At 45.0% G+C, this 23270-nt stretch overlaps 1 protein-coding gene across 2 annotated transcripts in view; it reads left to right on the plus strand.

Moving 5' to 3' along the window:
• The window catches only part of LOC124122359 (von Willebrand factor A domain-containing protein 2-like), a 48247-nt gene that overhangs the window by 21057 nt on the left and 3920 nt on the right, over positions 1 to 23270 (plus strand). Inside the window, exon 4 of one of the 2 annotated variants that reach the window (XM_046485393.2) lies at positions 7927 to 8067. In XM_046485393.2, coding sequence (XP_046341349.1) covers positions 7927 to 8067 — 141 coding nt within the window. The remainder of the gene's footprint in view (positions 1 to 7926; positions 8068 to 23270) is intronic. The other variant, XM_046485395.2, reaches the window with a different exon arrangement.

Consider the following 23270-nt stretch of genomic DNA (forward strand, 5'->3'; position numbering starts at 1 on the left):
CCACTTTGGTCGCCTCTTACGACCAGCAATGGGGTGCTGTGGAAATATTCTACCCCGGTTCCACACGGGGGAAGAGCTATTAGCGCTACCCAGCACTCACCACGAGGAGGTTGCTCTTCACGAGTGCCACGTGTGATATGTGCGTTGATGTGTGTTAATATCCGTGATGCGTGTTGACGTGTGATATGTGTGTTACGCAGTGTTTTTCGAACTGACTTTATTTTCACAAAGCTTTGCTATACATAGGCAATTTCACGTGCCGCACGATTTACACGAACTACAAAATCCGCGAAGCACTCAGCGTTCGCACGAATGCTCCTAGTTAACTCCCAGTGGTATTCCCAGCGAACATTTCATGTTCCTGGCTATAGTTCTCCAGAACATTCCCCCCTACAAATGATAGATCCCAGTCTATCATTTCTAATAGTAGCTATCCATCACAACATAGTATATGTACATACATGAAATAATATGAGACTAGATTGTTCATAAAAAAGTCCACACATGTCCTGAAAAACAAAGCAGTCATTTCAACGTCCACATCTCTGTAAATAAGAAATATTCCACTTGAAAGTATGTCAATTCACTGGTAAGTATAATGTTCATTGTTAAAAAGAACACATCCTGTTTTACAAAATGAAAAATATTAATGTTTCAGTCACTCGAAATACTTCCTTGAATGTTCATCCTTGAATAACATCTTCTATACATGACCTCTTCTGTCAATCCTCCATTCACGAATTCTTCTATCCATTCCTCGAATCCTTCTGCTGTTCTTTGAATCCTCCATTCACGAATTCTTCTATCCGTTCCTCGAATCCTTCTGCTGTTCCGTTCCGTTCTTGAAGCCTTCTCCAGCTGCAGTTCCTGAAACATTCCATTCCAGTGGACACACTTTTGTCACTGGTCTTGTGACAACACCCTTACTTGTCTGTATGTCAACGACTCGAACGTGTCCATCTCTTCCAGGATGTGTCTTTATGATTCGTCCGGTGATCCAACTGCCTCTAGGTGACTGAGGGGAGACAACCAGAACGACGTCATCTACTTCAAGATCACGGTTTGGTATAAACCATTTCTTCCTTGCTTGTAGAGAAGGAAGCCATTCAGACATCCACCGTTTCCAAAAGTGGCGTACAAGTTCTTGCACTCTTCGCCAACGTTTTTTCGGATTGAACCCTGTCTTATCAACCGACTCAGGAGCAAATATTCCACCCATCTGACCATGAAGAAAGTGATTAGGAGTTAGTGGAACGTCATCATGTGGATGTGTACTTTGGTAAGTTAAAGGCCTTGAATTGATCAGTGATTCAGCTCCGGTAAAGGCAGTCACAAGTTCTTCGTCAGTGATGTCGCCATTGCCAAGGATTGCATATATAGCTCGTTTGGAAGACTTTATCATTGCTTCAAAAGCACCCCCAAAATGTGGTGAATATGGTGGGTTAAACTTCCAAGTAACTCCACGATTGGCCAAGGAGGTTTTAATGTAATCCTCATCAAGTTTGTCTCTAAGTTGTTTCAGCTCTTTAACGGCTCCTGTGAAATTAGTCCCATTATCTGAAACCACTACACTTGGCAAGCCTCGACGGTTGACCATTCTGTAAAAGGCATTCATGAACGAGTCGCTATCAAGACCGTATGCCATTTCCAAGTGCACCGCTCTAGTTGCCAGGCAAGTAAAGAGACAAAGGTAGCGTTTAACTCGCTGCTTTCCCCTACCTTGTATTGTGATGAAAGGTCCTGCAAAATCAACACCAGTTTGATCAAATGCTCTCAATGAGTATTTCAGTCTAACCTTTGGTAGTGGAGCCATGATTTGCACACCAGGCTTTGCCTTAAGTCTGCGACACCAAGAACATTCCTTTTCATATTCACGGATCTCTTCACGAGCAGAAACGATCCAGAAACGTGAAGATAGTAGAGCAAGGATCTGATTTGTACCAAGGATGTGTTTTCCATCCTCATGATATTTCTTCACGATTAGCTTTGTTACCCAATTTCTTCTGGGCAATACTATCGGGAACCGTGCATCAAATGGGAGAAAATTTGCATACTGCAGTCTACCTCCACATCTAATCAACCCATCTTCATCAAGTATGGGATCAAGTCCAGTGAGTTTACTATTTGATGGCAATTGTTTCCCACATTCAAGTGCCGATATCTCCTTGGTGAATCCCTCCTTTTGTGCACTACCTAAATGATACATCTCTGCATCACTAAGCTCTTCGTGGCTTAGCCCCCCAGCGATTCTCAAACCTAAGTCAGAACGACTGTTGTTCACAAATCTATAAACCCATGCTGTAACCCTAAGTAGTTTTTGCCAATCTGAGTGTCTTCTCGGATCTAATCTCCAACACCGGTCAGGTGTTGCCATTGCAAAGAACTGCTTTGTCGACATAACAGGTTTCCTGGCTTCAGAATCATCTAATGTTTGGTTGTTCACCATCTGTAAAGGCCATTCTGTCACATCTTTTTCTAGAAAGTCAGGTCCAGAATTCCATGCTTTGTTCAAATTAGCAACTGTTGTACCCCTAGACAGGATATCTGCTGGATTCTGAACAGAAGGAACGTAGTTCCACTGACTAGGAACAGTATTTTCTTGGATAAAAGCTATCCGATTAGCTACGAATGTTTTGAACGTGCGGCTATGGTTTTTTATCCAATATAGCACATTTTGACTATCTGACCAAAGAATCACACTAGTCATTGGTATTTCAAGAGCTTTGACTACAGTCAAGATCAACTTTACTCCTAATACTGCTGCCATTAACTCCATTCGAGGAATGCTGACTGATTTCAGAGGTGCTACTCTACATTTTGATGCCACCAAGCGACTAGACACCATCCCATTTTGATAGGTAGTCACGTTGTAGACTACTGCCCCATATGCATTTTCAGATGCATCAACGAAAACATGTAATTTCCTGTTCTCAATTTTGAAGTTGAGTTGCAAGCATCTCGGGAATCTAACAGTCTCCAACTCTTTCATTTGATTGAGCCAAAGCAATGCTTTCTGTTTCAAATCATTATCAAGCTCTTCATCCCAATCTAAACCCTTGAGCCAGACTTCCTGCATGATGATTTTAGCTTTGATGATGAAAGGAGCAAGGAATCCTAACGGATCGAATACCCTAGCCATTTCTCTAAGAAAACCCCTCTTTGTAAGTATCCAACTGTTTTGTGCACTAGTACTTCGGAAGCTAAACTCGTCATCTTTTGCCACCCACGTCAGACCAAGTGTTTTTGTAGTTGGCAACTCATCCCTACCAAGATCAACCTCAGTAGCCCTATTTTCTATGGGAATTTTCTGTAAGACTTCAGGTGAATTGCTTAACCACTTTCGTGCACACATGCCTGCCTTTCCCCACAACTCTGTAAGCTGCTCAAACAGCTCTATGGCTTCGATCTCATTTGGAAGAGAGTCTATGTTGTCATCCATATAGGTCGACTTTAATACAGTCTCAGCAGCTTTGGGTAGAGTATCTTGAAACCTTCTAGCATGTTCTTGTGATATGTACTGTGCCAAAAACGGAGAGGCATTAACACCGAAGACTACTCTTGAGAATTGGTAAACCTGTGTCATGTCATTCTGATTGTTTGACCTCCAAAGAAATCGAAAGAATGACCTGTCCTTTGGCAACATTTCTATCTGAAGATACATTTCTGCAATGTCACATACTATGGCTACCGAGTACCTTCTAAACCTGAGCAATATCTGAAATAGGTCACCTTGTAACTTTGGACCTTGATGGATACTGTCATTCAATGATACACCTTCACATTTTGCTGATGCATCAAAGACAATGCGAACCTTGGTAGTTTCCCTATCTGGACGCACTACAGGGAAATGAGGTAAGTACCATCCACAGGGTACATCTGTTTCATCAATGGACACCTTTTCAATGTAACCTTTTTCAAGATACCGAGATATGATACCATCATAAGTATCAGCAACCTGTTTGTCTTTTGATAATTTCTTCTCTGTGCAACAGAGACGTTTGTAAGCTATTTCCCAATTGTCTGGTAAAGGACTTGCATTTTCCTTCCATGGAATGCCAATTTGATACCGACCATTCTGGTATCTGATTGTATCTTTTACAGACTCAATCACATATTCATCATCCTTGGAAAGGATAGATGTCAAAGGGGGAACTTCATCAACTTCCCAGAATTTCTGCAATATTGAACTTAATTCAACTTCCCTACTGTCAGTGAAGAATGTGCCCGAATTCTGACAATCACTTAATCCTGGTATCCTACCAACACAGGTCTAACCCAATGGAGTTAACCGTGCTGTTGGTTCACCTTCCTGACCTGGGATATCCTGATAGGATCTATGCAGTTCAAGATAATCCATTCCAATAAGAAGATCTATTATATGAGGAGATTTGACTTTTGGAAACTCAATGCTGTCAAGGTGTTTCCATCTTCCTGCAAACTTCTGCCAATCAACAACCTGCATCTGTCCCGTGACCCGGGTAGTTGTTAAGGCAGATATTGTTGTATTGACTGAACCATCCAAACTCTCTAGTCCAACTTGAACTGACATCGTTTCCAATGTTTCATGTTGTCCATTGAGGACATTAACTGAAACTTTCTCTGTAGGACCCCATAACCCTAATTCTGAGGCAACATCTTGATTAATATAAGTCTGTGTGCTGGCATCATCCAATAGTGCATTAACAACAATTCTGTTCTTTCCATTCTTTAGAACTACTGGCACTGTTCTCAATGATACTAGCGTTGACTTGCTAGATTTAGTGGAAGACATTGTAACTACAGATGGACCATGACTTCCATGTTGCTTTTCACTTTCAGGAGTTTCAGCTTTAGAAACATTGTCACAAGTTCTCTTTGTTGAGTGAAGAAATCTACTATGAGTTGCGGTACAGTTATCTATTCCACAGGTGATTCTGCGTCTGCAACTATTACCTCGATGGTTAGTGCCCAAACACCTGAAGCAAAGGTTCAATTGTTTAGCAGTTTCCCATCTTGTGGGAACAGTCATTGTCTTGAACTGTTTACAGTTCCAAATATGATGACCCCTTTTACAGAGCACACACTGAGCGTTCGTGTCAGTCTGTCGATCGCCAAAGTATGAACCTGATTTGCTCTGACCTCTAACTGTAGTCGTTCCCTTTTGGGAAATGCCATGCAAAGTTTCTGATGCTACAACATTAAACTCAGTTTCTTTCAACACCCACTCACGCAATGTGTCTACCGATTCTTGACGCTCTCGATCAAAGACCCATCTTTGATAGTCAGTTAACATAGATTCTGTCATTTTCTTCAGTAACTGATTATATAATGCTCCATTGCCCAACTCTTCTAGTCTGTCAGTATCTCTAAGATTCACCACGACAGTGTCTAACATGTCAGCATACCGCTCAATATCCTTGACATTGCCAGGACGAAATGGCCTAAAGTTACACACTTCCTCCAACTGTAATGTAATTTGGCGTCTCTTGCCACCATACTTCCTCTCTAATCTATCTAGTGCTACGTCATATGCAGCCGCACTATGACCTAAATCTTGTATGACTTTCATTGCATCCCCAGCTAAGTACTGACGCAACTGTAAAAGCTTGTACTCAGGTGTAGCTGGAGCCTTATGAACACAAGCCATGAAAGCCGCTTTCCAACCCTCATATGATTTGGCATCACCCGAGAAAGTAGGAATGGAAACACGTCGCAACTGTTTCCACATATCATTTCCCAAATTGTAACTTCTCGAATTTCCAACAGTTTCTGGGGAAATTGTATGTCTAACATTCTTCTGTGTGATGGGTTCTGGCCTATTCATATGACTAAATTCATCTGCATTGGTCTGCTGCCGCCGACCTAACCCAATGACATTTGTTTGTGACCTCTGATCTAAACCCCACTGTGGTTCCGCTTGCTCTACGTGAGAAGCAGTAACAACAGTAACATGCTTTTCTTTTTCAGCCGTAAATAATCTGGATAATCCTGTTCTAACGCTGCTGAACGATCTCGTATCTGCCCTGTTTCGCAAATATTCTTGAGCTCGTTCTTGTATTTCATTCCCTATCTCCTCTATCTGTGTTACCTCGCCAGTAACTTTCGTCATGCTATCTTGATCACCTATTGTGTGAAATGTTTCAGACAATGCTATAACTATCTCGATAGCCTTCAGCTGACAATCATTAACTTTGTCAATCGCGTCTCGGATTTCTGTCCGAGTGGAACGATTCTCTTCATCAATTAGTCTTTCAAGTCTATTCGTTGCTTTAGTGAATGCTGATTTGACTATAGCCTTCTTGCGTCTAAGTTCTGCTATTTCTGCCACATAGTCAGGAAAGTCATGAGCTGACTTTTTAGACCCTGTTTGCGACATGACTTGGTGCACGAGATTTAAAGAAACAGTCAACAAATAAGTTCAAAACCTGTTTGTTCTATAAACTGTGACTCAAACTCCACTATAACCCTAACTAAATGTCAACACACGACATAACATGCAACTATTCTACTAACGTGCACACTGCACCCTATACCCAGATAACACTGCTCTAAACTATCCGAAACCACGCTCTGCTACCATTTGTTACGCAGTGTTTTTCGAACTGACTTTATTTTCACAAAGCTTTGCTATACATAGGCAATTTCACGTGCCGCACGATTTACACGAACTACAAAATCCGCGAAGCACTCAGCGTTCGCACGAATGCTCCTAGTTAACTCCCAGTGGTATTCCCAGCGAACATTTCATGTTCCTGGCTATAGTTCTCCAGAACAATGTGTGTTGATGTGTGTTGATATGCGTGATGCATGTTGATGCGTGGTGTGTGTGTTGACGTGTGATATGTGTGTTGATGTGTGTTGATATGCGTGATGCGTTTTGATGCGTGTTGATGTGTGGTGTGGGTGTTGACGTGAGATATGTGTGTTGATGTGTGTTGATATGCGTTATGCCTGTTGATGTGTGGTGTGTGTGTTGACGTGTGATATGTGTGTTGATGTGTGTTGATATGCGTGTTGACGTGTGATATGTGCGTTGATGTGTGTTAATATCCGTGATGCGTGTTGACGTGTGATATGTGTGTTGATGTGTGTTGATATGCGTGATGCATGTCGATGCGTGGTGTGTGTGTTGACGTGTGATGTGTGTTGATGTGTGTTGATATGCGTGATACATGTTGATGTGTGGTGTGTGTGTTGACGTGTGATATGTGTGTTGATGTGTGTTGATATGCGTGATGCGTGTTGATGTGTGGTGTGTGTGTTGACGTGAGATATGTGTGTTGATGTGTGTTGATATGCGTGATACGTTTTGATGCGTGTTGATGTGTGGTGTGTGTGTTGACGTGAGATATGTGTGTTGATGTGTGTTGATATGCGTTATGCCTGTTGATGTGTGGTGTGTGTGTTGACGTGTGATATGTGTGTTGATGTGTGTTGATATGCGTGTTGACGTGTGATATGTGTGCTGATGTGTGTTGATATGCGTGATGCGTGTTGATGTGTGATGTGTGTGTTGACGTGTTGATGTGTGTTGATGTGTGTTGATATGCGTGATGCGTGTTGATGTGTGGTGTGTGTGCTGACGTGTGATATGTGTGCTGATATGTGTTGATTTGCGTGATGCGTATTAATGTGTGTGATGTATATGATGTATGTTGACGTATGGCAAAGTTTATTCTTGGTGTCTGTTGATGTGTGATGATATGTTTTACTGTGTGGTGTTTTGTGTTATCTGTCTTCACTGTAGTTACTTTATCAGGACTCCATTACATGTCGTTCTGCATTGCATCAATATTTTTAGTATAATATATTTACTACAGTACAGAAAGTCATAACTGAGTGTTTTAGTTTCATTGAGAATGATGGCTATTTTACTGACATCTCATGCAGTTAAATTTCAGTTAGTTCTAAAATATATTGACCAACTCTTATTCTCTGTGTTTCCAGCTAAAACTGGGGACACGTCTCAGGTGTGTCTTAGGGGTTTTACCCCTTGTGTAAACCAACATACCATCGAGACGAGGATGTGTGGGGATAGAGAAATATATCGTCTCACCACGATATATGGTAGGGCAGCATATTGCTTTGGTAAGCCTTCGGGTACTACTTTGAATTGTCACCTATACTTATACCCATAAATGATGTCAGCAGAGTCGTTAAGCAAGAAAACAGAAACAGAAATACCATGAATTCATCATGCATCCTGTGCGCCACACCCTGATGCACACCCCATCTGCACTGTTATGGAAATGACGCCCTGATCCTAACCCCGTCTGCACTGTTATGGAAATGACCCCCTGATTCTCACCCCATCTGCACTGTTATGGCAATGACGCCCTGATTCTCACCCCATCTGCACTTTTATGGCAATGACGCCCTGATTCTCACCCGATCTGCACTGTTTTGGCAATGACGCCCAGATGCTCATCTCATCTGCACTGTTATGGCAATGACGCCCTGATTCTCACCCCATTTGCACTGTTATGGCAATGACGCCCATATTCTCACCCCATTTGCACTGTTATGGAAATGACGCCCTGATTCTCACCCCATCTGCACTGTTATGGAAATGACGCCCTGATTCTCACACCATCTGCACTGTTATGGAAATGACGCCCTGATTCTCACCCCATCTGCAATGTTATGGAAATGACGCCCTGATTCTCACCCAGTCTGCACTGTTATGGAAATGACGCCCTGATTCTCACCCCATCTGCACTGTTATGGCAATGACGCCCTGATTCTCACCCCATCTGCACTTTTATGGCATTGACGCCCTGATTCTCACCCGATCTGCACTGTTTTGGCAATGGCGCCCAGATGCTCATCTCATCTGCACTGTTATGGCAATGACGCCCTGATTCTCACCCCATTTGCACTGTTATGGCAATGACGCCCTGATTCTCACCCCATTTGCACTGTTATGGCAATGACGCCCTGATTCTCACCCGATCTGCACTGTTATGGCAATGACGCCCAAATGCTCATCTCATCTGCACTGTTATGGCAATGACGCCCTGATTCTCACCCCATTTGCACTGTCATGGCAATGACGCCCTGATTCTCACCCCATTTGCACTGTTATGGAAATGGTGCCCTGATTCTCACCCCATCTGCACTGTTATGGCAATGACGCCCTGATTCTCATCCCATTTGTACTGTCATGGCAATGTCGCCCTGATTCTCACCCCATCTGCACTGTTATGGAAATGATGCCCTGATTCTCACCCCATCTGCACTTTTATGGCAATGACGCCCTGATTCTCACCCGATCTGCACTGTTATGGCAATGACGCCCAGATGCTCATCTCATCTGCACTGTTATGGCAATGACGCCCTGATTCTCACCCCATCTGCACTGTTATGGCAATGACGCCCATATTCTCACCCCATTTCCACTGTTATGGCAATGACGCCCTGATTCTCACCCAATCTGCACAGTTATGGCAATGACGCCCTGATTCTCATCTCATCAGCACTGTTATGGCAATAACGCCCTGATTCTCACCCCATCTGCACTGTTATGGTAATGACGCCCTGATTCTCACCCCATCTGCACTGTTATGGCAATGACGCCCTGATTCTCACACCATCTGCACTGTTATGGCAATGACGCCCTGATTCTCACCCCATCTGCACTGTTATGGAAATGATGCCCTGATTCTCACTTCATCAGCACTGTTATTTCAATGACGCCCTGATTCTCACCCGATCTGCACAGTTATGGCAATGACGCCCAGATGCTCATCTTATCTGCACTGTTATGACAATGACGCCCTGATTCCCACCCGATCTGCACAGTTATGGCAATGACGCCCATATTCTCACCCCATTTGCACTGTTCTGGAAATGACGCCCTGATTCTCACCTCATCTGCACTGTTATGGAAATGATGCCCTGATTCTCATCCCCTCTGCACTGTTATGGAAATGAGGCCCTGATTCTCACCCCATCTGCACTGTTATGGAAATGATGCCCTGATTTTCACCCCATCTGCACTTTTATGGCAATGACGCCCTGGTTCTCACCCGATCTGCACTGTTATGGCAATGACGCCCAGATGCTCATCTTATCTGCACTGTTATGGCAATGACGCCCTGATTCTCACCCGATCTGCACTGTTATGGCAATGATGCCCAGATGCTCATCTTATCTGCACTGTTATGGCAATGACGCCCTGATTCCCACCCCATCTGCACTGTTATGGCAATGACCCCCTGAATCTCACCCCATCTGCACTGTTATAGCAATGACCCCCATATTCTCATCTCATCTGCACTGTTATGGCAATGACGCCCTGATTATCACCCCATCTGCACTGTTATGGCAATGACGCCCTGATTCCCAACCCATCTGCACTGTTATGGCAATGACCCCCATATTCTCATCTCATCTGCACTGTTATGGCAATGACGCCCTGATTCCCACCCCATCTGCACTGTTATGGCAATGACGCCCTGATTCTCATCTCATCTGCACTGTTATGGCAATGACGCCCTGATTATCACCCCATCTGCACTGTTATGGCAATGATGCCCTGATTCTCACCCAATCTGCAGTGTTATGGCAATGAGGCCCGGATTCTCATCTCATTTCCACTGTTATGGCAATGACGCTCTGATTCTCATCTCATCTGCACTGTTATATCAGTGATGCCCTGATTATCACCCCATCTGCACTGTTATGGCAATGACGCCCGGATTCTCATCTCATTTTCACTGTTATGGCAATGATGCCCTGATTCTCATCTCATCTGCACTGTTATGGCAATGACGCCCTGATTCTCATCTCATCTGCACTGTTATGGCAATGATACCCTGATTCTCATCTCATCTGCACTGTTATGGCAATGACGCCCGGATTCTCATCTCATTTCCACTATTATGGCAATGATACCCTGATTCTCATCTCATCTGCACTGTTATGGCAATGACGCCCTGATTCTCATCTCATCTGCACTGTTATGGCAATGATGCCCTGATTCTCATCTCATCTGCACTGTTATGGCAATGACGCCCTGATTCTCATTTCATCTGCACTGTTATATCAGTGATGCCCTGATTATCACCCCATCTGCACTGTTATGGCAATGACGCCCGGATTCTCATCTCATTTTCACTGTTATGGCAATGATGCCCTGATTCTCATCTCATCTGCACTGTTATGGCAATGACGCCCTGATTCTCATCTCATCTGCACTGTTATGGCAATGATACCCTGATTCTCATCTCATCTGCACTGTTATGGCAATGACGCCCGGATTCTCATCTCATTTCCACTATTATGGCAATGATACCCTGATTCTCATCTCATCTGCACTGTTATGGCAATGACGCCCTGATTCTCATCTCATCTGCACTGTTATGGCAATGATGCCCTGATTCTCATCTCATCTGCACTGTTATGGCAATGACGCCCTGATTCTCATCTCCTCTGCACTGTTATGGCATTGACGCCCTGATTCTCATCTCATCTGCACTGTTATGGCAATGACGACCTGATTCCCATCCCAGCTGTACTGTTATGGCAATTACGCCCTGATTCTCACCCCATCTGCACTGTTATGGCAATGACGCTCTGATTCTCACCCAGTCTGCATAGTTATGGTAATGACGCCCTGATTCTCACCCCACCTGCAATGGTATGGCAATAACGCTCTGATTCTCATTTCATCTGCACTGTTATGGCAATGACGCCCTGATTCTCATCTCATCTGCACTGTTATGGCAATGACACCCTCATTCTCATCCCATCTGCACTGTTATGGCAATGGCGCCCTGATTCTCACCCAGTCTGCACTGTTTTGGCAATGACGCCCTGATTCTCACTTCATCAGCAGTGTTATGGCAATGACGCCCTTATTCTCACTTCATCAGCACTGTTATGGCAATGACGCCCTGATTCTCACTTCATCTGCACTGTTATGGCAATAATGCTCTGATTCTCATTTCATCTGCACTGTTATGGCAATGACGCCCTGATTCTCATCTCATCTGCACTGTTATGGCAATGACGCCCTCATTCTCATCCCATCTGCACTGTTATGGCAATGGCGCCCTGATTCTCATTTCATCTGCGCTGTTATGGCAATGACGCCCTGATTCTCATCTCCTCTGCACTGTTATGGCAATGACGCCCGGATTCTTACCCCATCTGCACTGTTATGGCAATGACGCCCTGATTCTCATCTCCTCTGCACTGTTATGGCAATGACGCCCTGATTCTTACCCCATCTGCACTGTTATGGCAATGACGCCCTGATTCTCGTCCACATCTGCACTGTTATTGCAATTACGCCCTGATTCTAACCCCATCTGCACTGTTATGGCAATGATCCTCTGATTCTCACCCCATCTGCACTGTTATGACAATGATGCCCTGATTCTCGCCCACATCTGCACTGTTATTGCAATTACGCCCTGATTCTCACCCAATCTGCACTGTTATGGCAATGACGCCCTGATTCTCACCCCATCTGTACTGTTATGGCAATGGCGACCTGATTCTCGCCCCGACTTCAATGTTATGTCAATGATGCCCTGATTCTCATCTCACCTGCACTGTTATGGCAATGACGCCCTGATTCTCACCCCATCTGCACTGTTATGGCAATGACGCCCTGATTCTCACACTATCTGCACTGTTATTCCAATGACGCCCTGATTCTCGTCCACATCTGCACTGTTATTGCAATTACGCCCTGATTCTAACCCCATCTGCACTGTTATGGCAATGATCCTCTGATTCTCACCCCATCTGCACTGTTATGGCAATGATGCCCTGATTCTCGCCCAATCCTCACTCTTATGGCAATGACGCCCTGATTCTCACCCCATCTGCACTGTTATGGCAATGACGCCAAGATTCTCACCCCATCTGCACTGTTATGGCAATGGCACCCTGATTCTTACCCCATATGCACTTTTATGGCAATAAAGCAATGATTCTCACCCCATCTGCACTGTTATGACAATGATGCCCTGATTCTTAGCCCGTCTGCACTGTTATTGCAATGAAGCCCTGATTATCACCCCATCTGTACTGTTATGACATTCACACTCTGATTCTCACCCCGTCTGCACTGTTATGGCTATGACGCCCTGATACTCACCCCATCTGCACTGTCATAGCTAACCACATGACCAAACTGACATATTGACCACACCCTGATTCCCAGCCCTCTTAACTGTCACATCGACCACAGCATGATTTCCACACCTATAAAACTGTCATGGCAAATACACCATGATTCTAACCCTTCCGAAATTGTCATGGCAACCACACCTGTATCTTCATCCCTGCGGAGCCACCACACACTTTAAACCCTTGAACTGTCATGCTGTCCAGACACTGATGGTCAATCCTTGAACTGTCATGCTGTCCAGACACTGATGGTCAATCCTTGAACTGTCATGCTGTCCAGACACTGATGGTCAACCCTTCAACTGTCATGCTGTCCAGACACTGATGGTCAACCCTTCAACTGTCATGCTGTCTAGACATTCATGGTCAACCCTTTAACTGTCATGCTGTCCAGACACTGATGGTCAATCCTTGAACTGTCATGCTGTCCAGACACTGATGGTCAATCCTTGAACTGTCATGCTGTCCAGACACTGATGGTCAATCCTTGAACTGTCATGCTGTCCAGACACTGATGGTCAATCCTTGAACTGTCATGCTGTCCAGACACTGATGGTCAATCCTTGAACTGTCATGCTGTCCAGACACTGATGGTCAACCCTTAAACTGTCATGCTGTCCAGACACTGATGGTCAACCCTTTAACTGTCATGCTGTCCAGACACTGATGGTCAACCCTTTAACTGTCATGCTGTCCAGACACTGATGGTCAACCCTTAAACTGTCATGCTGTCCAGACACTGATGGTCAACCCTTCAACTGTCATGCTGTCTAGACATTCATGGTCAACCCTTTAACTGTCATGCTGTCCAGACACTGATGGTCAATCCTTGAACTGTCATGCTGTCCAGACACTGATGGTCAATCCTTGAACTGTCATGCTGTCCAGACACTGATGGTCAATCCTTGAACTGTCATGCTGTCCAGACACTGATGGTCAATCCTTGAACTGTCATGCTGTCCAGACACTGATGGTCAATCCTTGAACTGTCATGCTGTCCAGACACTGATGGTCAACCCTTAAACTGTCATGCTGTCCAGACACTGATGGTCAATCCTTGAACTGTCATGCTGTCCAGACACTGATGGTCAACCCTTAAACTGTCATGCTGTCCAGACACTGATGGTCAACCCTTTAACTGTCATGCTGTCCAGACACTGATGGTCAACCCTTAAACTGTCATGCTGTCCAGACACTGATGGTCAACCCTTCAACTGTCATGCTGTCCAGACACTGATGGTCAACCCTTCAACTGTCATGCTGTCCAGACACTGATGGTCAATCCTTTAACTGTCATGCTGTCCAGACACTGATGGTCAACCCTTCAACTGTCATGCTGTCCAGACACTGATGGTCAATCCTTGAACTGTCATGCTGTCCAGACACTGATGGTCAATCCTTGAACTGTCATGCTGTCCAGACACTGATGGTCAACCCTTAAACTGTCATGCTGTCCACACACTGATGGTCAATCCTTGAACTGTCATGCTGTCCAGACACTGATGGTCAACCCTTAAACTGTCATGCTGTCCACACACTGATGGTCAACCCTTAAACTGTCATGCTGTGCACACACTGATGGTGATCCCTTCATCTGTCATGCTGTCCAGACACTGATGGTCAACCCTTCAACTGTCATGCTGTCTAGACATTCATGGTCAACCCTTCATCTGTCATGCTGTCCAGACACTGATAATCAACCCTTCAAATGTCATGCTGTCCAGACACTGATGGTCATCCCTTCATCTGTCATGCTGTCCAGACACTGATGGTCAACCCTTCAACTGTCATGCTGTCCTGACACTGATGGTCAACCCTTCAACTGTCATGCTGTCCAGACACTGATGGTCAACCCTTCAACTGTCATGCTGTCCTGACACTGATGGTCAACCCTTCAGCTGTCATGCTGTCCACACACTGATGGTCAACCCTTCAACTGCCATGTTGTCCTGACACTGATGGTCAACCCTTCAACTGTCATGCTGTGCACACACTGATGGTGATCCCTTCATCTGTCATGCTGTCCAGACACTGATGGTCAACCCTTCAACTGTCATGCTGTCTAGACATTCATGGTCAACCCTTCATCTGTCATTCTGTCCAGACACTGATGGTCAACCCTTCAACTGTCATCCTGTCCAGACACTGATGGTCAACCCTTCAACTGTCATGCTGTCCAGACACTGATGGTCAACCCTTCAACTGCCATGCTGTCTAGACATTCATGGTCAACCCTTCATCTGTCATGCTGTCCAGACACTGATAATCAACCCTTCAAATGTCATGCTGTCCAGACACTGATGGTCATCCCTTCATCTGTCATGCTGTCCAGACACTGATGGTCAACCCTTCAACTGTCATGCTGTCCTGACACTGATGGTCAACCCTTCAACTGTCATGCTGTCCAGACACTGATGGTCAACCCTTCAACTGTCATGCTGTCCTGACACTGATGGTCAACCCTTCAACTGTCATGCTGTCTAGACATTCATGGTCAACCCTTCATCTGTCATCCTGTCCAGACACTGATGGTCAACCCTTCATCTGTCATGCTGTCCTGACACTGATGGTCAACCCTTCAACTGTCATGCTGTCTAGACATTCATGGTCAACCCTTAAACTGTCATGCTGTCCAGACACTGATGGTCAACCCTTCAACTGCCATGCTGTCCAGACACTGATGTTCAACCCTTCATCTGTCATGCTGTCCAGACACTAATGTTCAACCCTTCATCTGTCATGCTGTCCAGACACTGATGGTCAACCCTTCAACTGTCATGCTGTCTAGACATTCATGGTCAACCCTTCATCTGTCATGCTGTCCAGACACTGATAATCAACCCTTCATCTGTCATGCTGTCCTGACACTGATGGTCAACCCTTCAACTGTCATGCTGTCTAGACATTCATGGTCAACCCTTAAACTGTCATGCTGTCCAGACAATGATGGTCAACCCTTCAACTGTCATGCTGTCCAGACACTGATGTTCAACCCTTCATCTGTCATGCTGTCCAGACACTAATGTTCAACCCTTCATCTGTCATGCTGTCCAGACACTGATGGTCAACCCTTCAACTGTCATCCTGTTCAGATACTGATGGTCAACTCTTCAATTGTCATGTTGTCCACACACTGATGGTCAACCCTTCATCTGTCATGACCCTTCATCTGTCATGCTGTCCAGACACTGATGGTCATCCCTTCATCTGTCATGCTGTCCAGACACTGATGGTCAACCCTTCCACTGTCATGCTGTCCAGACACTGATGGTCAACCCTTCAACTGTCATGCTGTCGACACACTGATGGTCAACCCTTCAACTGCCATGCAGTCCAGACACTGATCGTCAATCCTCCAACTGTCATACTGTCTAGACATTCATGGTCAACCCTTCAACTGTCATGATATCCAGACACTGATGTTCCATCCTTCAGCTGTCATGCTGTCCAGACACTGATGTTCAACCCTTCAACTGCCATGCTGTCCAGACACTGATGGTCAACCCTTCAACTGCCATGCTGTCCAGACACTGATGGTCAACCCTTCAACTGTCATGCTGTACAGACACTGATGGTCAACACTTCAACTGCCATCCTGTCCAGACACTGATGGTCAACCCTTCAACTCTCATGCTGTACAGACACTGATGGTCAACCCTTCAACTGTCATGCTGTCCAGACAATGATGGCCAACCCTTCAACTGTCATGCTGTCCAGACACTGATGGTCAATCATTCAACTGCAATGCTGTCCTGACACTGATGATCAACCCTTAAAGTGTCATGCTGTCCTGACACTGATGGTCAACCCTTCAACTGTCATGCTGTCTAGACATTCATGGTCAACCCTTCATCTGTCATGCTGTCCAGACACTGATGGTCAACCCTTCATCTGTCATGCTGTCCTGACACTGATGGTCAACCCTTCAACTGTCATGCTGTCTAGACATTCATGGTCAACCCTTAAACTGTCATGCTGTCCAGACAATGATGGTCAACCCTTCAACTGTCATGCTGTCCAGACACTGATGTTCAACCCTTCATCTGTCATGCTGTCCAGACACTAATGTTCAACCCTTCATCTGTCATGCTGTCCAGACACTGATGGTCAACCCTTCAACTGTCATCCTGTTCAGATACTGATGGTCAACTCTTCAATTGTCATGTTGTCCACACACTGATGGTCAACCCTTAAACTGTCATGCTGTCCTGACACTGATGGTCAACCCTTCAACTGTCATGCTGTCCAGACACTGATGGTCAACCCTTCAACTGCCATGCAGTCCAGACACTGATCGTCAATCCTCCAACTGTCAGGCTGTCCATACACTGATAGTCAATCCTCCAACTGTCATGCTGTACAGACACTGATGGTCAACCCTTCAACTGCCATGCAGTCCAGACACTGATGGTCAATCCTCCAACTGTCATGCTGTACAGACACTGATGGTTAACCCTTCAACTGTCATGCTGTCCAGACACTGATGTTCAACTCTTCAACTTTCATGCTGTCCAGACACTGATGGTCAACCCTTCAACTGTCATGCTGTCCAGACACTGATGGTCAACCGTTCAATTGTCATGTTGTCCACACACTGATGGTCAACCCTTCATCTGTCATGCTGTCCAGACACTGATGGTCAACCCTTCAACTGTCATGCTATCCAGACACTGATGGTCAACCCTTCAACTGTCATGCTGTCCAGACACTGATGGTCAACCCTTCAACTGCCATGCTGTCCAGACACTGATGGTCATCCCTTCATCTGTCATGCTGTCCAGACACCGATGGTCATCCCTTCAACTGTCATGCTGTCTAGACATTCATGGTCAACCCTTCATCTGTCATGCTGTCCAGACACTGATGGTCAACCCTTCAACTGTCATCCTGTTCAGATACTGATGGTCAACCCTTCATCTGTCATGCTGTCCAGACACTGATGGTCAACCCTTCAACTGCCATGCTGTCTAGACATTCATGGTCAACCCTTCATCTGTCATGCTGTCCAGACACTGATGGTCAACCCTTCAACTGCCATGCTGTCTAGACATTCATGGTCAACCCTTCATCTGTCATGCTGTCCAGACACTGATGGTCAACCCTTCAAATGTCATGCTGTCCAGACACTGATGGTCATCCCTTCATCTGTCATGCTGTCCAGACACTGATGGTCAACCCTTCATCTGTCATGCTGTCCAGACACTGATGTTCAACCCTTCATCTGTCATGCTGTCCAGACACTGATGGTCAACCCTTCAACTGTCATGCTGTCCAGACACTGATGGTCAACCGTTCAATTGTCATGTTGTCCACACACTGATGGTCAACCCTTCATCTGTCATGCTGTCCAGACACTGATGGTCAACCCTTCAACTGTCATGCTATCCAGACACTGATGGTCAACCCTTCAACTGTCATGCTGTCCAGACACTGATGGTCAACCCTTCAACTGCCATGCTGTCCAGACACTGATGGTCATCCCTTCATCTGTCATGCTGTCCAGACACTGATGGTCATCCCTTCAACTGTCATGCTGTCTAGACATTCATGGTCAACCCTTCATCTGTCATGCTGTCCAGACACTGATGGTCATCCCTTCATCTGTCATGCTGTCCAGACACTGATGGTCAACCCTTCCACTGTCATGCTGTCCAGACACTGATGGTCAACCCTTCAACTGTCATGCTGTCGACACACTGATGGTCAACCCTTCAACTGCCATGCAGTCCAGACACTGATCGTCAATCCTCCAACTGTCATACTGTCTAGACATTCATGGTCAACCCTTCAACTGTCATGATATCCAGACACTGATGTTCCATCCTTCATCTGTCATGCTGTCCAGACACTGATGGTCATCCCTTCATCTGTCATGCTGTCCAGACACTGATGGTCATCCCTTCAACTGTCATGCTGTCTAGACATTCATGGTCAACCCTTCATCTGTCATGCTGTCCAGACACTGATGGTCATCCCTTCATCTGTCATGCTGTCCAGACACTGATGGTCAACCCTTCCACTGTCATGCTGTCCAGACACTGATGGTCAACCCTTCAACTGTCATGCTGTCGACACACTGATGGTCAACCCTTCAACTGCCATGCAGTCCAGACACTGATCGTCAATCCTCCAACTGTCATACTGTCTAGACATTCATGGTCAACCCTTCAACTGTCATGATATCCAGACACTGATGTTCCATCCTTCATCTGTCATGCTGTCCAGACACTGATGGTCAACCCTTCAACTGTCATGCTGTCCACACACTGATGGTCAACCCTTCAACTGCCATGCAGTCCAGACACTGATCGTCAATCCTCCAACTGTCATACTGTCTAGACATTCATGGTCAACCCTTCAACTGTCATGATATCCAGACACTGATGTTCCATCCTTCATCTGTCATGCTGTCCAGACACTGATGTTCAACCCTTCAACTGCCATGCTGTCCAGACACTGATGGTCAACCCTTCAACTGCCATGCTGTCCAGACACTGATGGTCAACCCTTCAACTGTCATGCTGTACAGACACTGATGGTCAACACTTCAACTGCCATCCTGTCCAGACACTGATGGTCAACCCTTCAACTCTCATGCTGTACAGACACTGATGGTCAACCCTTCAACTGTCATGCTGTCCAGACAATGATGGCCAACCCTTCAACTGTCATGCTGTCCAGACACTGATGGTCAATCATTCAACTGCAATGCTGTCCTGACACTGATGATCAACCCTTAAAGTGTCATGCTGTCCTGACACTGATGGTCAACCCTTCAACTGTCATGCTGTCCAGACACTGATGGTCAACCCTTCAGCTGTCATGCTGTCCACACACTGATTGTCAACCCTTCAACTGTCATGCTGTCCAGACACTGATGGTCAATCATTCAACTGCAATGCTGTCCAGACACTGATGATCAACCCTTAAACTGTCATGCTGTCCTGACACTGATGGTCAACCCTTAAACTGTCATGCTGTCCTGACACTGATGGTCAACCCTTCAACTGTCATGCTGTCCAGACACTGATGGTCAACCCTTCAACTGCCATGCAGTCCAGACACTGATCGTCAATCCTCCAACTGTCAGGCTGTCCATACACTGATAGTCAATCCTCCAACTGTCATGCTGTACAGACACTGATGGTCAACCCTTCAACTGCCATGCAGTCCAGACACTGATGGTCAATCCTCCAACTGTCATGCTGTACAGACACTGATGGTTAACCCTTCAACTGTCATGCTGTCCAGACACTGATGTTCAACTCTTCAACTTTCATGCTGTCCAGACACTGATTTCGTAGCCTTCATGGCGAGCACACCCTGACGTACGCCCCCTTAAAACAGTATGTGCGACCATACCAAGATTTGCACGCATTTGATACTGTCACACCGACCATGTCCTGATTCGCACCTACTCGAAACTGCATAGAGACAATACTCTGATTCTGTCCCCTTCAAAACTTCATGGCAACCACAGCCAGATTTGCACCCCTTCAAAACTGTCATTGAAACCACATCCTGATTTTCGCACCTTTGAAACTGTCAGTACGACCACATCCTGATTTCCACCCCTGCTAAATTGTTATAGTGACCACACAATCACCTTGACCCCCTAATAACTGTTTTGGCGTCAATACCTTGATTTACACCCATTCTAAACTTTCACAGGGAGCACATCCTGAATTTCACCCCTTTTAAAAACCAAATCCTGATTTGCACCTATTCCAAACATTCATAACGACCATATCCTGATTTGCACCTATTCCAAACATTCATAACGACCATATCCTGATTTGCACCTATTCCAAACATTCATAACGACCATATCCTGATTTGCACCTATTCCAAACATTCATAACGACCATATGCTGATTTGCACCCATTCCAAACATTCATAACGACCATATGCTGATTTGCACCTATTCCAAACATTCATAACGACCATATCCTGATTTGCACCTATTGCAAACATTCATAGCGACCTTATGCTGATTTGCACCTATTGCAAACATTCATAGCGATCATATCCTGATTTGCACCTTTTCCAAACATTCATAACGACCATATCCTGATTTGCACCTATTGCAAACATTCATAGCGACCATATGCTGATTTGCACCTATTGCAAACATTCATAGCGACCATATGCTGATTTGCACCTATTGCAAACATTCATAGCGATCATATCCTGATTTGCACCTGTTGCAAACATTCATAACGACCATATGCTGATTTGCACCTACTGCAAACATTCATAGCGACCATATGCTGATTTGCACCTATTGTAAACATTCATAGCGACCATATCCTGATTTGCACCTATTCCAAACATTCATAACGATCATATGCTGATTTGCACCTATTGCAAACATTCATAGCGATCATATCCTGATTTGCACCTATTGCAAACATTCATAGCGATCATATCCTGATTTGCACCTATTGCAAACATTCATAACGACCATATCCTGATTTGCACCTATTGCACACATTTATAACGACCATATGCTGATTTGCACCTATTCCAAACATTCATAGCGATCATATCCTGATTTGCACCTATTCCAAACATTCACAGCGACCATATCCTGATTTGCACCGATGCCAAACCTTCATAGCGGCCATATCCTGATTTGCACCGATGCCAAACATTCATAGCGACCATATGCTGATTTGCACCTATTCCAAACATTCATAGCGGCCATATCCTGATTTGCATCTATTCCAAACATTCATACTGACCATATGCTGATTTGCAACGATGCCAAACATTCACAGCGACCATATCCAGATTTGCACCGATGCCAAACATTCATAGCGGCCATATCCTGATTTGCACCGATGCCAAACATTCATAGCGACCATATGCTGATTTGCACCCATTCCAAACATTCATAGCGGCCATATCCTGATTTGCACCTATTCCAAACATTCATACTGACCATATGCTGATTTGCACCGATGCCAAACATTCACAGCGACCATATCCTGTTTTGCACCGATGCCAAACATTCATAGCGGCCATATCCTGATTTGCACCTATTCCAAACATTCATAACGGCCATATCCTGATTTGCACCGATGCCAAACATTCATGACGACCATATCCTGATTTGCACCTATTCCAAACATTCATAGCGAACATATCCTGATTTGCACCGATGCCAAACATTCATAGCGACCATATCCTGATTTGCACCGATGCCAAACATTCATAACGACCATATCCTGATTTGCACCTATTCCAAACATTCATAGCGACCATATCCTGATTTGCACCTATGCCAAACATTCATAGCGAACATATCCTGATTTGCACCGATGCCAAACATTCATAGCGACCATATCCTGATTTGCACCGATGCCAAACATTCATAGCGACCATATCCTGATTTGCACCGATGCCAAACATTCATAACGACCATATGCTGATTTGCACCGATGCCAAACATTCATAACGACCATATCCTGATTTGCACCTATTCCAAACATTCATAACGACCATATCCTGATTTGCACCTATTCCAAACATTCATAGCGGCCATATGCTGATTTGCACCTATTCCAAACATTCATAGCGACCATATCCTGATTTGCACCTATTCCAAACATTCATAACGACCATATCCTGATTTTCACCTATTCCAAACATTCATAACGACCATTTGCTGATTTGCACCCATTCCAAACATTCATAACGACCATATGCTGACTTGCACCTATTCCAAACATTCATAACGACCATATCCTGATTTGCACCTATTGCAAACATTCATAGCGACCATATGCTGATTTGCACCTATTGCAAACATTCATAGCGATCATATCCTGATTTGCACCTGTTGCAAACATTCATAACGACCATATCCTGATTTGCACCTATTGCAAACATTCATAGCGACCATATGCTGATTTGCAACTATTGCAAACATTCATAGCGATCATATCCTGATTTGCACCTGTTGCAAACATTCATAACGACCATATGCTGATTTCCACCTACTGCAAACATTCATAGCGACCATATCCTGATTTGCACCTATTGCAAACATTCATAGCGACCATATCCTGATTTGCACCTATTGCAAACATTCATAGCGATCATATGCTGATTTGCACCTATTGCAAACATTCATAGCGATCAT

The sequence above is a fragment of the Haliotis rufescens genome, unplaced genomic scaffold, assembly GCF_023055435.1.
Source record: "Haliotis rufescens isolate VD_foot unplaced genomic scaffold, xgHalRufe1.0.p SCAF_14, whole genome shotgun sequence".
NCBI classification, from domain to species: Eukaryota; Metazoa; Mollusca; class Gastropoda; order Lepetellida; family Haliotidae; genus Haliotis; species Haliotis rufescens.